General features: G+C 46.4%; 1 protein-coding gene and 1 non-coding gene across 4 annotated transcripts; both read right to left on the bottom strand.

The window, feature by feature from the left end:
• Positions 1 to 9619: 9619 nt before the first annotated feature.
• On the bottom strand, positions 9620 to 9692 carry TRNAA-CGC. Its single transcript has one exon. It is a non-coding gene; the product is annotated as a tRNA-Ala (tRNA).
• Positions 9693 to 10926: 1234 nt separating this feature from the next.
• On the bottom strand, positions 10927 to 12593 carry LOC120678815 (dormancy-associated protein homolog 4-like). 3 transcript variants are annotated; one of them, XM_039960197.1, is made up of 4 exons: positions 12136 to 12593; positions 11547 to 11649; positions 11335 to 11396; positions 10927 to 11300 (listed from the first exon to the last, which is right to left on the bottom strand). In XM_039960197.1, the coding sequence occupies exons 1-3, from the start codon at positions 12392 to 12394 to the stop codon at positions 11375 to 11377; spliced, it is 384 nt and encodes a 127-aa protein (XP_039816131.1). In that variant the 5' UTR covers positions 12395 to 12593; the 3' UTR covers positions 10927 to 11300; positions 11335 to 11374. The 3 variants fall into 3 exon arrangements, with proteins under 3 accessions (XP_039816131.1, XP_039816132.1, XP_039816130.1); XM_039960198.1 differs by having other exon boundaries at positions 10927 to 11296; XM_039960196.1 differs by having other exon boundaries at positions 10927 to 11396; positions 12136 to 12592.
• Between the last annotated feature and the right edge of the window lie 842 nt (positions 12594 to 13435).

Here is a 13435-nt window from a genome sequence, read left to right as displayed (position 1 = left end):
CGAAAAATAAATCGCATTACACAAATGGACTGTAAATCGTGAGACGAATCTAATGAGCCCAATTAGGACGTGATTAGACACTAAATTACTATAGTAAATCTACAGTAAACATGCTCTAATGATGGATTAATTAGGCTCATTAGATTCGTCTCGTAGTTTACAGACGAGATCTATAATTAGTTTTGTGATTACTCTAAATTTAATATTTCAAATGTGAAAGATTTCCTTACAAGACTCACTCAGGTCTGAAAACGTGCAGTGCTTGGGAAGAACGGTGCGAGAGCCCCTGCATGACTGCACCCGTTGAATTGTTCGCGAGTGCTGTCTGGATGATAAGCTGAGCTACCAGTGTCCTCTGTTTTGAACTGAAATGCGAATCCAGCAGCTAGCTCCACCGAGCTGCTTGGCTGCATCCGCCGCAGTTCTCCCCTTTTTAGTTACAAAGTTCAAAATTCCAAAAAAAAAATTCCGGCACCTGTATGAAGACTTAAATCTAGACGAAATAAAAAAACGCATTGCACAGTTTGTTTGTAAATCGCGAGACGAATCTAATAAACCTAATTAGGACGTAATTAGACGCTAAATTAATACAGTAATGCTACAGTAAATAACCTCTAATGACGGATTAATTAGATTTGTCTCGCGGTTTACAGACGAGTTATGTAATTTATTTTGTAATTAGTCTATGGTTAGTACTTTAAATATAGAAAGATGTTCTTTCAAAAATTTTATAACCTGCAACTAAACAAGGCTTGTACAGAACTGCCACACCTGTAGCCTTTGCCTGCAGAAGCGACTAAGAAGTATTATAGTGGGCTGCAAGAAGACTAAATCCTGGGTGGAAAAAAGAGAAGAGAAGGAAGCGAGCGGTTCGCTTGCCGCCGGCCGTAGAAAGCTTCGTGCTCTCTGCTTGTGGGACCGAATAAGTTATTGCGCCAGCATACAGCCGGCACCAGGCGCGGCAGCGGGCGCATGGCCGCGCATGCAGCCCGCTCGCCGGCTGGGTTATTGCCCATGCTCTAAAATGCGTGCTGCTCCCAGCCCCAGCTCGATCAGCACCGACTTCCATGGCGCCCATTTGTCGGAACAGGGAGGCACAGCGACAGTGATTAAGACCTTTCAGCGAATCAGCGTGTGATTGTAGGAGGTGAAAATTGGTCATAAAGATGCTAAGTAATGGTTAACTTATTTTTCACCTATTATAACCAAGCATTATGGCCTCGCCGTTGGAGCTGACAGCGGCGGCCGGCGTCTCTGTTATGAAAGCCACGGCGTAACGGACCGACGCTGATGGAGCGACGAGGTAGCAATAGCATAGCAGAGGCAGCGTGTGGAGCACGGCTGCCATGGCCGATAGCAAATCTTCCTCGATCTCGACAGGTGCTTGCATTTGCAGATGACATCTTCCTTTTAGCATCTGAAGAGAACTATGGTGCTTCCTGTCTTCAGGGGCAAACTGGCCATTAGAGTTTGTTTTCCGCGTGTTCAGAGAGGCTGCAGGGCGTTGCCAACCTCATGAGCAATCGATTAGTTGGGTCACACAGATCCCCTATCCCTAGCAGGGCAGGATTATATGCATGAGTCCTCTAGAGAGAAAATGGGCATGACTTAACAGTGACATCTGGGCTTGTTCTGAACAGATCCTTTTGGAAGTGACTCTCTGCAGGAGTCCTTACGTTAGATGAAAGTACTCCCTCTGTCTCAAATTATTAGCCGTTTTGACTTTTCTAGTAACATTTAGATATATATATCAATATCTAGATGCATAGTGAAATCATTGTATTTGGAAAAGCTAAAACAGTTAATAATTTGGGACGGAGTGAGTAGTTCTCTAAGATAAACTATATGGAGGGAGTGGTTATGGATGATAAATGAATTAGGATAAACAAGTTTTTTTAGCTCTATTTCATAGAATCACTTCTCAGCATCATATGGGAGTATTCGGTTTCTCGCAAGCTGTCATTTGGCAGAGTTCCTAGAATCATCCTGTGCTGCTTAGAGAGCTCTAAAGCATAGTACTACAGGACTTGCCTTTCCCTCCGAAAAGAACAAAACATTTAATTTGCATGCCTTCTTGAAGCAATGGTGTGTACTTTGCATGTGAACCTGGATTTAAAGCCCTTATCTATATGTATCCTGCTTTTCTCCAGGGGCATGACTATCATCACTCACATGGCAATACTACAACACAGGCTTTCTTTAGTTGTTGCCACATGCTTATCGATCTTTTTGAGGGTTAGCCAATGAAATCGAGTCCATTCATGAGCACCAAAACGACAGCTGAAATCAATTAATCTACGAAGAATTAATGTGGCGATTCCTTCTATTCATCAGACCAGTCTTAATGGGATTTCATAGAGGTTTTCATGGCATTAAATATTATTAATTTTGCTGGCATGGCAAGAAGAAAGAATGATGGAGTTTCATGGAATGTGAGGAGAGTTTCATCACTATGAAACTCATCTGGTATAGGTACCTACTTTTCAGCTTAGGTAACTGTACCATAAAATTGTGCACTGAGACTTGCCTCCGTTGGAGATAATTATCGAGGTAGCAAGGAACGATCATTCCTTTCTGAAGAATCATGCAAACAAATTCACTGAAATCGTAGCAGGCGTATTTGTGCTTCGAAACGATGACCCAATCCATACATTGGGTGATGATAAGTACTAGGAATCTGTGCGTGTATATCCATATATATGCTTGTGCGTATATCCAGAGTACGCAAACTCCGTGGACAAGCCTGCTACAAACGGACAAGCTAATTTCTTGGCACAAGACAATGAACAAAAATTTTGCAGGACACACACCAGACCCAGAGGCACGTACATGGGACTTTTGGGATCCATGGATAGACTCGAGAGCCAATTTTTTTCACAAAAAAAAGAGAGAGAATATGATGCCACCTCGAGATTTAATTTGGCTTTGACTTCACAATGATAGGCTTAAGGCTTATACTGTGCTTACTTTGGGTTGTTTGGTTATCTCCTGGAACAAGCTTCATTATACTACCCTGTGCGTCTTTTCTTTTTTGCTAATATTAATGTAAGGCAAAGCTTGCATGACCAAGCAAGCATGGCTTTTATTTTTCCTCGCACATAAATCCCTTTGTTTAGTTCCAAGGATAATGTACTTGTTTTGAGAACATGCCTATTATATTAATATAGCATAACCTACTACTGTTGTTGCCAATCATCATATACGTCTCATACATAGGTACGACTTTTTGTGAGGGGTACTTCTGGTATATCAATTTTTAGGTACAAATTATACCAGCCTCGAGTCTCATGCCTCACTTAATTATCTGTCACTGGAATCCATGTACGGTTGACACTTGAAATGCGTGGGCAAACAAATACCAGAGTGGTTGCAGGACGGCAACGTGCCAGGCCAAAAGAGTAGTGGTCCCGTATGATGTAATTAACCTCCGTGCAATACACTATCACACACGCACACAGGATAGGCTGCCGAATGCCGATCGTCGACTGATGCACAGACTGATAGCAATGGTGATGCAACGAGATGGTGCCCTGCAGACGCAAAACGTCACGGCCACTTCGGATTGGGACATGAACTGTGCTATCGTACGTGTAGACAGCACACAAGATTAAGTTCGTCTTCGTTTCTACCTACACCGCTGATCAGGTGGGTGTCGTTGTAGCAAACTGTTTCTGCGCCATAGTTTGGGTTTCGGCCGGTCAAGGATAATACTTGTGATCGAATCCCGCACAATCAGTATCTCGCATGATCACAATATGATAACAATACGGATACACGGAGTGAACGAATACAAAGTTGGTGATATTATGTAAATTTATTATATTACTCATAGCAACGCATGGGCACTATGCTAATACTAAATAAGATTAGCAAGTTGATGAACCTATTAGTTCTATCTTCCTTTGCTTTTCTCTTTGATTCTTCCGTGGGCATTGGTGCGCACGGATGCACCTTTCATGTGCTCTTTCGTTTCTAAATATTTGTCACCCTAAACTTTTGATTACTTGTTTGACTATTTGTCTATTCAAAAGCTTAGTGCAAATAACCTAAATTGTAAGTCATGTTTAAAATATTTTTTAGTGACAAAATAACACAAGAAGAACTATATTGACATAATAATTTTTAAGGATAATACGAATGGTTAAATGTCAGACCAAAAGTCAATCGCGACCGATATATTAAGAACAGGGAGAGTAATTTATTTGTCAATATACTATATTTAATATTGGGTATGGGGGCATTTCACAAAGAAGAAGGTATGGGCTGTACATTGGTGCCATCCATGGAGGAATTAGGAATGCCAAACGGGGAAATGATTGACTACTCATGCGGCGATGCCCATACACACATTGCCCATGCGGCCATACCCCATCTGAAATTGTATTACCCATACTCATGCGGGTAACCCAATGGGTAAAAGAAAAGTGGATAGGGTTTGCTAGAAAAATTATATGTAGGTTTATTCACGCATCTTTGTTCATGTCAACATGAACATATTAGCCTCTATACCTATTGACTCATCTTACAAATTTCTAGTTGATCTTGTGAAATTTTTTGTATATGAGCATGAGTATGAAATTTTCTACAAGCATATGAGGCCCAACTAAAGCATCTAGTCCCAAACTTAACACAAATGAACTCCTCAATAACTTAAATCACCATGAAATTTTTTACTTTTAAATTTATGAAAATATTATGAGACATGAATATGAGCTGAATGTGGGGCCCACATATTGTGCCTATTATGAGATATGAGCATGAGCTGAATGTGGGCCCACATATTGTGCCTACTTTGGAAATTCGCACAAACTAACTCCTCAACAAATACAAGCACTCATGGCAGTTTTTAATCAATATCATAAATATTTTTATGAATGCTAGAAATTTTATATACCAAAATATCGAGCTTTGATGGTTATTTTTTTCTAATGTTTCTATTTTTTTTCTAAACTGAGCTGAGAGCTTCTAACAAGTTGAAAGTTTTCACTAATTGAGACGGACGGAGGGGGGGGGGTAAATTTGGTGGAATCCTGTTAGTATTCTAGAATTATCGGTTCAGCCTTAAGGAGTTGGGAATTGGTGATTTGGAAATTTTTGGACCGCATCTCAACTTAAAATGTAGCTGCATTCAACACAGCCACTTGATAAAAACATGAGGCATGTCCTAATCGTTAACTGCATGATCGTATCAACACTGCGAAAAGAACTACTATATGTGCCCGTCTGATTGGCACGCCTGCGTCGTGTGCTTATGCTCTGACCACACGTATCCGCAACCGCAGAAAAAATAAACAAGCAGCAAATAAATTCAGAAGCGCCAAGTTCAGGCATGCAAGCAAATGAGTAGTTGGGCTTTTTGCAGGGTAGTGCTAGTCATAAGCCAACAGTAGTGAGTGCCATAGATTAGGGGGGGCGGCCCCTAACCCTATCCATAGTTATGTTTTCTTATGTGTTTTGGTCAAGATAATGCTTGATTAAGCCGGTTAATGGAAGACCGTTGCTAGTGCCGATTCGTTCATAAGGTCATCTGTTCTGCATTGCAACAGGAGATTCCTATCGTTTGGGGCAGTTTGCGTTTGTCTCGGTACAAGCCAGCACGATAACGCATTTTTCTTCCCCCCTTAGCTTTTTTATGATATATATTCCTGTGGTGAGTGATCAGCATTTTAACTAGGCAACGTGTGACGACTAACCTATCGCCAAATTTTTGTTCCTATTCTGTAACCTAATGCTTGATTCTTGTTACTACTACTCTGAATATTTGTTCTCATTCTCTGGCGTAAATGCACTCTGAATCATCATAGGCTCTATCAGAACACAAACCAGTGCAGAAGAATTTTAGTTAGCACGACGATAGTCTCGCCGCTGATTGATCTGATGGAGACCACTCGTGCATGAAACCGCGTCAAACGGATCTTGAAATTCTGCAGAAAAGAACAAGGACGACTTCCAGCACGCTAGGAAGAACAAGTCTATAACCCTAGCGGAATCTAGCACTGCTAGACTAGTTTCAGCGATCACTTAACTGCTAGTAGCATCGCTCTAGCTCGCACCGAAAATTCTGATCATGCAGAGCCACTATATTGATTCCAAGATGATCGAGGAGCAAGTCGGAATAATCGCGGTGGTTGTAGAAAGTTATTAGGCGTTGAAATGGTGATGTCAGTGGAAACCGACCTCAACTCTCCCTCAAAGGTAAAAGTAGTTCATGATCTTTACCTCCTTTTCCTTTGGAATGATTTCATCTTTTCGTTCTTTCCTGGCAAAAACTTTTTGGCAGGCCTGTGATGAGAGTGGTTAGCAGGGGATTTAGAGAAAGACAAATCTTGGTCTGTACGTCTTGTTAGGTACGGTCATTTGTTCTTGTTATGCCTCTAGAAGAAGAGAGGATCAGATGATACGGTCAGAAACCAACCACAACCACAACCAGCACCCAGCAGTAGCATGTCATCCAACAGAATGAAACGACAAGCGAAGTTGTTGCAGGGTAATATGATTCTTCGTTATACTAGTAATGAAAAGCGAAAGAAATCTTACTTTTTCTTGCTAGGAATAAATTAAACGATGCCGGCACGACAATCAAACCCTGATCTTTGAGTCAAGTTTGGAAATTTGCAGTTTTACTTGAACCAGACTCGATAGCGATAAAAAGTATAAAAAAGGAGTATAGGGTGACTAAGGGTACAAATCATTTTAAGTTGGTCACAACTAAAGGAGAAACTTATTAGTCGCAACCTTGATGTCATTCGTCACAATATCATGCTCAACGTGTAGAGAGAAGTAAACGTGACCCGTCAAAGCCGATGCTGATGTTTATGCTATGCTAGGATGCAGTGAACTGGACATTTACCAACCAACGATTGATGCATGACGATGATGCTGCAAGAGTACAAGACCGCTACCAGTAGAGTCCGTCCATCACAACTTGCTGTGGTCCGGCACAGCTATTCTACTTGGCGTCTGAAAGAGCAGTTTCTGTTCTTTACCTTAGTCGAAAACGAACGATCTGACCGACATGAAAATTTGACTCTGGTCGTCGCACTGGATGCAGAATGGGCATTGCCGAACACTGGGGCCAGGTTCAGAGCGGAACAAGCAGAAGTGTTCGCGGCGCCCGTGATTGCTGCCGCTACTTCTGTCCCAGTGGGCGTCTGTTTTTGCCTGTCTGCTGATGAGCTTTTTGTACTCGCTCAACCCAGGATCTTGATGGAACAAGATGCAGATATTCGTATCAGTGAAAACTAGCCAGTAGTTCCTCAAACTAGCGTCTGGTCTCTGTTTCTGGAGAACTATTAGCAATACCAACTCATCAACGAATGCGTGATGATCCAGAAAGTACGGTAGGATCAAAGTCGAGTTGAAACTGCAAGCTCAGAATCAAGGAGATCGACCAAATTTTCGCGGTGAGAAGGGGTCATGGGGATGGCGACAACCGGGAAGCTGGCGACCTGGAGAGTCATGGGCCGGCCGGTTGGTGAGGACTCGCCCGTCAGCAGTTGAGCGCCAAGGGGAAAGAAAGCGCGCTAGCCGCGCGCGCGGAAGAGACAACCCCGGATGGATGACTCGGCGTTCTCTCCGCGCGCGGCCGGAGTCGACAGCGACGGCGACCAACCACGGTTGTGCGCAGCCCGGCGCGCGCGGCGGCCGCCGTGACCGCGGCGCGCGTCTCGCCGCGCCGGAGTGTGGAACGTGCACGTCGCGGTGGTTGATCCAGGCGCGAGCGCGGTCTCGACTCAACGACGGGATCTCATAACGCCTAACGAACGGAATTGTCCGGTTCCGGAGCGGAAAGGTTTTCTTCGTGTCAAAGGAAGTTTTTGGACTGAGCAATCTGGCGATGGGGACTGGTGCTTGGGTTGTGGGCGGCTGTTGCTCCCCCCCCCCCCCCCCCCCCCCCCCCTCAAATACCAACGATTTATTGGGAAATAGGAGATTGCTGCGGCAAACTCTGCGCCGCATTAGGTGGAAAAATTGTAAGCCGAAGCCGAGGAGAGCACGATGGTAGCATGCATTTGCTGTGTCGTAGCTGGAGTGCAGCTCCGTTCCAAATTATCAATTGTTTTAACTTTTTTAGATTATAAAGTCTATAAATTTAGAAAAGCTAAAACGACTAATATTTTGTGACGGAGGGAGTTATATTTTTCTTCTACAATAAGATCTGACTTTTTCAGTCTCATTTTGGTGGTGAAAGGTTGCAAACATGTGTTGTTTAAGGTATTCCCCCCAGCCGATGTCTTTTTTGCGATTGCTAAATCTCGCTGTAACCCGATGTCTTTTTAGTGATTGCTAAATCTCACGGTAAGTAGCGTTAGCAGATGTCTCTTTCACTTACTGCCTTTTCTAGTGCATTTTCAAGCTCCGATGGACAACAATCAAATAAAGAAGATGACTGGAGAACTCTTCAGTGCTTTTTTTCTTTATGACAAGTTATTTTTTACACCAATTGTTTTTTTATATGAATCAGATATAAAACACATTTATGCATTTTTTTAGAAAAACAATGTATCAGATGCAAACTAACTTTCTTAGTGCAATCATGCAAAACTCTAATCTAAACCATAAGATCAACATCTAAGAAGATGGGCAGGACCAACTTCTAAAAAAATAGAAAACCTTTTATTTTAAAAAAAAATAAAACCACACAGCATGTTGGATCGCCGCTGGGCCGGCGGCGATCCAACATGCTGTGTGATTTTATTTTTTATTTTAAAATAAAAGGTTTTCTATTATTTTAGAAGTTGGCCGGCGGCACCGGCGGCCGACAGTGCACACGCCGAGCGAGCGGGCGACGGGCGCGGGCAGCCCATCCCACCATGGCCCGTTTGGATGACACTAGCACAACTAGCACAAAAAGGAATCTTGCTTGCATGAAGCACTAAACGAAGTTTATTTGCAAAACATTTTTACAGATGGGTATAATTTTTCGCGACGAATCTAATAACGGTAATTAATCAATGATTGACTACAGTGATGCTACAGTAACCAACCTCTAATCGTGCGATCAAAGGCCTCATTAGATTCGTCTCGCGAACTAGTGCAGGAGTTGTGGAGTTAGTTTTATAAATTGATTTTATTTAATATCTCTAATTATTAGTCAAAGTTTGTGCTACTCGTGTGAGTAACCAATGCCCATATGCCCGCACGCACGCGCGCATGCGGCGGCTGCGGAGCCGGGCGACCTTTCGAGCGTCTGCTGCCCGCGCGATGGTCCGGGCAGGCTGGATCGTGGGTTCCGCATTTCCTGGGCCGAAATTTAAGTGCGATGAGAACTGCAATCAAATCAGTCCAGTCTGTCCCCTCCTCTGGCGGGTGAACCAAAAGACACTAGGCGATCACCTGTTGGGCTCCAAAGGTACCGGGCTAGAGACTGTTTCTTTCTGACGGACCTTGTTGGGCTCGGCGGGAAGGCCATACCGGGCCGAAGCTGATCCCTTGTAGTTGTAGTTGTAGTTGTAGTTGTAGCCGTAAGCTCAAAAAAAAAAAGTTGTAGCCGTAAGTGAGGTACGCATTCTCAAAAAAAAAAAGGTGAGGTACGCTCGCAGCACAGGCCACGCTCGAGACTCGAGAGCAGAGCAGAGCGCAAGGAATCAGAGCAGGAACCGCCAAACGAAAACGGTGTTGGAGACGCGGGGAATCGAACCCCGTGCCTCTCGCATGCGAAGCGAGCGCTCTACCATATGAGCTACGTCCCCAACGATGATCCGGACGGGCAGCACACAGCAATTCTACATTTCTCTCAGGAAGCATTCACCAGCCCATGAAGAGTAGAAGACGACACGCAACGGGCCGCCGGCACGGCAGTTGCGTGATGAACGTAAACGACTAAACCGTGTCCTGCGACTCCGATGCACCCTGCGCGCGTTGCCCATAACCTGACAGCTCACAGAGGAACTAACTGATGGCCAAAGCTCCAAGCAAGAATCGCCATCGATCCCGTGAGGCCGCGACCAAAAGCCGGCCCGCGCGCGTACAGGCGAGGACGCCGAGTCATGACGGCGATGTTCTTGAGTCTTGACCCCGGGACAAGGATTCCGAGGGCGGGGACAGGACGACCCAGATTATATTCAGGTCGCGCCACCCGCCAGGTAGCTAGTCTCTCGCAAGGATCGATAGATCGGTCGGGCGGGCACCAACCCTTTCCGGCAGTCGGATCAGGTAGCACATGCAATGCTCCCACGCCAATCCACAGCCCGGCGCCCCGGCCCCTCGCAGAGGAACGAGCGATCCAACCGGCGGAGTCCTGTGTCCCCCGGATGAAAACCCCCAGGGTTGAAGAAAAGCGGGGAGGAGGGGTCGCCGGATCAGGCCGCCACCTCGCTAGCTAACGCCTTCGACTTCGAGCTCCGGCGATGGTCCCGGCGCTTTGACCTCTACTGGGTTGCTTTGCTGGTGCTGGTGCTCGGACTGATCAGCAGCAACTAACGATCGTTGGTCTGATCCGCTGCTGCCACTTTTAAGTTCAGGTGTAACCCGTGCCGATTTGACGCTAGGGCCTAGGAGGAGGGTCGGGGAGTAGGTTGATTGCCTTAATTTGGTCATTGTTTGGATAAGCGAATGACGAGATTGGGACCTGGACACGCTTGAATAGCTAGCCGGGGAGAGTCCACGTAGAGGTATCCTAGCCACTTGGATCTTGGTAGATTTTTTTTATTTTCTATTTTATTTATTTATTTATTGCATGTTTTGGATGGCGGAGAGAACGAAGAGACATAGCAGAGCTGCGTCAGCAGCCTCGGAGATTAGGCTCCAGAGTCCCCAAGGACTCGTGGTGGGTTCCCAGATTGCCACTGAAGAATCTGCCTCATCAGGCAACCTATTGACTATTGACGAAAACTTGAGCTCGAATCATTAACAAGCACCAACTGGTGTGCAGAATTCAGTAAACTCGATGTGATCAATGCAGGAAACAACCGGTGGAAGCAGGAATGCAGGATCTTCAGACGAGCAGAAGAAAGCAGAGCCATGCTTTGCATTGAACACAGTACTAGGTAATTACAGGGGAGGGTAGAAAAACAAAGCAGGCGGGCGTACACGACATCCTCATTTCAGAGTTCTTCCCCAGATCGAAGAACCGAACAAAACACATCTTGCCGAAGGCAGAACTAGACTGGATCGGATCGCCGCCAACTTCCAACCCCCACGAACTGATCATCATCATCATCATCATCTTACCAGGTCCCTAGCTAGATATACTACTACTCCACATGCCAGCCCAGACAGGCACGGTTTCGGAAGAACACGGGACATGTACGGAAACACAACGCAGCCTCGAACTTGCAGGCACACACACACACACACACACACACACACACACACACACACACACACACACACGCTAGCTAGCTTTCTCTCTGTACGTCCTCCGCTCGATTGCTTATTCCAAGTTGATCACCACCCTGCAACATGCGTCAGGTCCACAAGTCCGTCAGAATTCAGAACCGGCCATGTGTGTGGGAATTGAGACTCGATGAACTCTGATGATGCGCCATGGATTCATGGCGGTGCAAGAAACATGAAACGAGAGTGGGTGAAGGCGGCGAACGCACCAGTCGTACACGGTGGGGCTCCTCGGCCCGACGGCCGGCTCCGGCCCGACGGAGGCCTTGGGTTTCCGGCCAAGCCTGCTCCAGCCATCAGCCTTGGGCGTAGCTGCACCCAACACACCAGTGGTCAGGCGTGGCATCAATCAGATGGATGCACTAGTTCTCCCTGCTTTCTGAATGAACCGTGCAGTGCAAAGCTTACATCTTTGAACCCCCACACCAGATAATCACAGTATTCTTCGCCCCCCATTGAATTTCCATTTTTTCCACAAATAGTTTGCTACTCATAGATTGAAAAATAAAAGCAGAAACTTCAGGGTGTTATGCATGACCAGATTCTTGCTGTGTTTTACCAACTATACCAGTGGCAGATCTGTGAGACTGTGACTGCATCACGCTGAAGAAGGTGTGAGGCATGAATGAAACGGCAAAAGGGGGGGAAATCATCCGTTTTCCCCCTCCCATTTCATCGGAGATCCAATCCCCAATTGTGGCGTGTACAGTACCGCAGGGATCGATCCTAAAAGGGAAACGATTTCCACCCCCCAAGAAGAAAGACCGAGACGCGGCGGCCCGTGAGGCTGGCACGAACCTGCGGCGAACGGGGAGTCCGGCGCGCTGGCCGGGGAGGACGGGACGGAGGAGCTGTAGGGCGACTCGCCGCGCGGCGACTGGTGGTCGACGGACAGCGATGGCGGGCCGCCGATGGTGAAGCTGCGCGTCATTGCGGGCGCCGGCGAGGACGACGACGACGAGTGGGAGAAGGAGGCGTACTTGCGGAGCCTGCCGAGGCCGGAGTCCGGGCGCGGGCCGGCCACCGTCTCGTCCCAGAGCTGGTCGAGGAGACCCATTCCCACCAGAGCCGCCGCGCGCGATTGGTCGGCCCGATCGTGCCGTGGACGTATGCGCGCGTCAGCGAGGAGGTGGTGGCGGAGGAGGGGAAGAGGGGGCGGGTGTTGCCTCGCCGCGAGCAGTTGAGCCTGGGGGTGGGGGCGGATGACGATCGCGCTAGCTGTCCTCTCGGGGAGGGTGGATTGAGGAGGATTTTATAGAGAAGAAGATGCTGGTGGGGGAGAGAGGATTCAGGCGAGATATCAGGGGTGTTGGTGTAAATTTGGATAGGGGTTAATAACTGGTACATACTGAGCTCATCATCTTTTCACCACTTCTCGGTCTAGCTCGGCTTGGCTCGGTAGGCGCAGCTCAGCTGAGCCGGCTTAATTGTTTTTTTTATGATGATGTTCTTTGTTTTAAGTCAACTTTGGTATTAAGCAAAAAATAAGTAGTTGTAACGAATCAAGGCTATAAATATAATGTTTGCTTGCTTGATCGAGATGATTGACTATTTAGAGCAACAAGCCTAGAGTGGTGTCCTTTTCTTCTTACAGTTCACCGGTACTTTAATTGCCAATACTATATCACTAGTCTCGGCAGCCAACAACTGTGTTCGGCAGCTCCACCAGCCTCCAGCTCAACAGTGTTTTCCTCTCACACCGCTCCAGCACCAGCCACCAGCCACCAGCCAGCCAATAGTGTTTTTCTCTCACACCACTCCAGCACCAGCCACCAGCTCCAACCCAGCGAACAGAGTGAACATGTTCTTCGCTTCTTCTTTTAAAACCCAGTGTCACCGCCTCTCACTATCCATGCTTGATCGACAATATCAGGTGAGGGATTCCTTGGCGCTTGCTGCTTGCATGTGAATCGCTTGGTGCTACGGTTTATCCTTTCCATCATCCCCTAAATATTGTCTCGATGACCCATACTTCTACTTCTCCTACAAAGCTTCCCTGGTGGTATTTTATTTGAACATGTGAGCAATCATGGATCACTTAAAAAGCTGTTGTATCACTAGTTTTGTGGCGTAGATGGCACGATCTGTTATTCTTATT

This window comes from Panicum virgatum, chromosome 6N (genome assembly GCF_016808335.1).
Source record: "Panicum virgatum strain AP13 chromosome 6N, P.virgatum_v5, whole genome shotgun sequence".
Lineage (NCBI taxonomy): Eukaryota > Viridiplantae > Streptophyta > Magnoliopsida > Poales > Poaceae > Panicum > Panicum virgatum.
The sequence above is the reverse complement of the archived record's forward strand: the minus strand, read 5'-3'. Positions and strand labels throughout refer to the sequence as shown.

Excerpts from the sequence above, each read along its gene's own strand:
- LOC120678815 (XM_039960197.1), bottom strand. The coding sequence starts at position 12,394 with ATGGGTCTCCTCGACCAGCTCTGGGACGAGACGGTGGCCGGCCCGCGC. Across the intron at positions 11,650-12,135 it reads GGACTCCCCGTTCGCCGCAG|CTACGCCCAAGGCTGATGGC; the intron begins GTTCGTGCCAGC and ends TGTTGGGTGCAG. Across the intron at positions 11,397-11,546 it reads AGCCCCACCGTGTACGACTG|GGTGGTGATCAACTTGGAAT; the intron begins GTGCGTTCGCCG and ends CGCATGTTGCAG.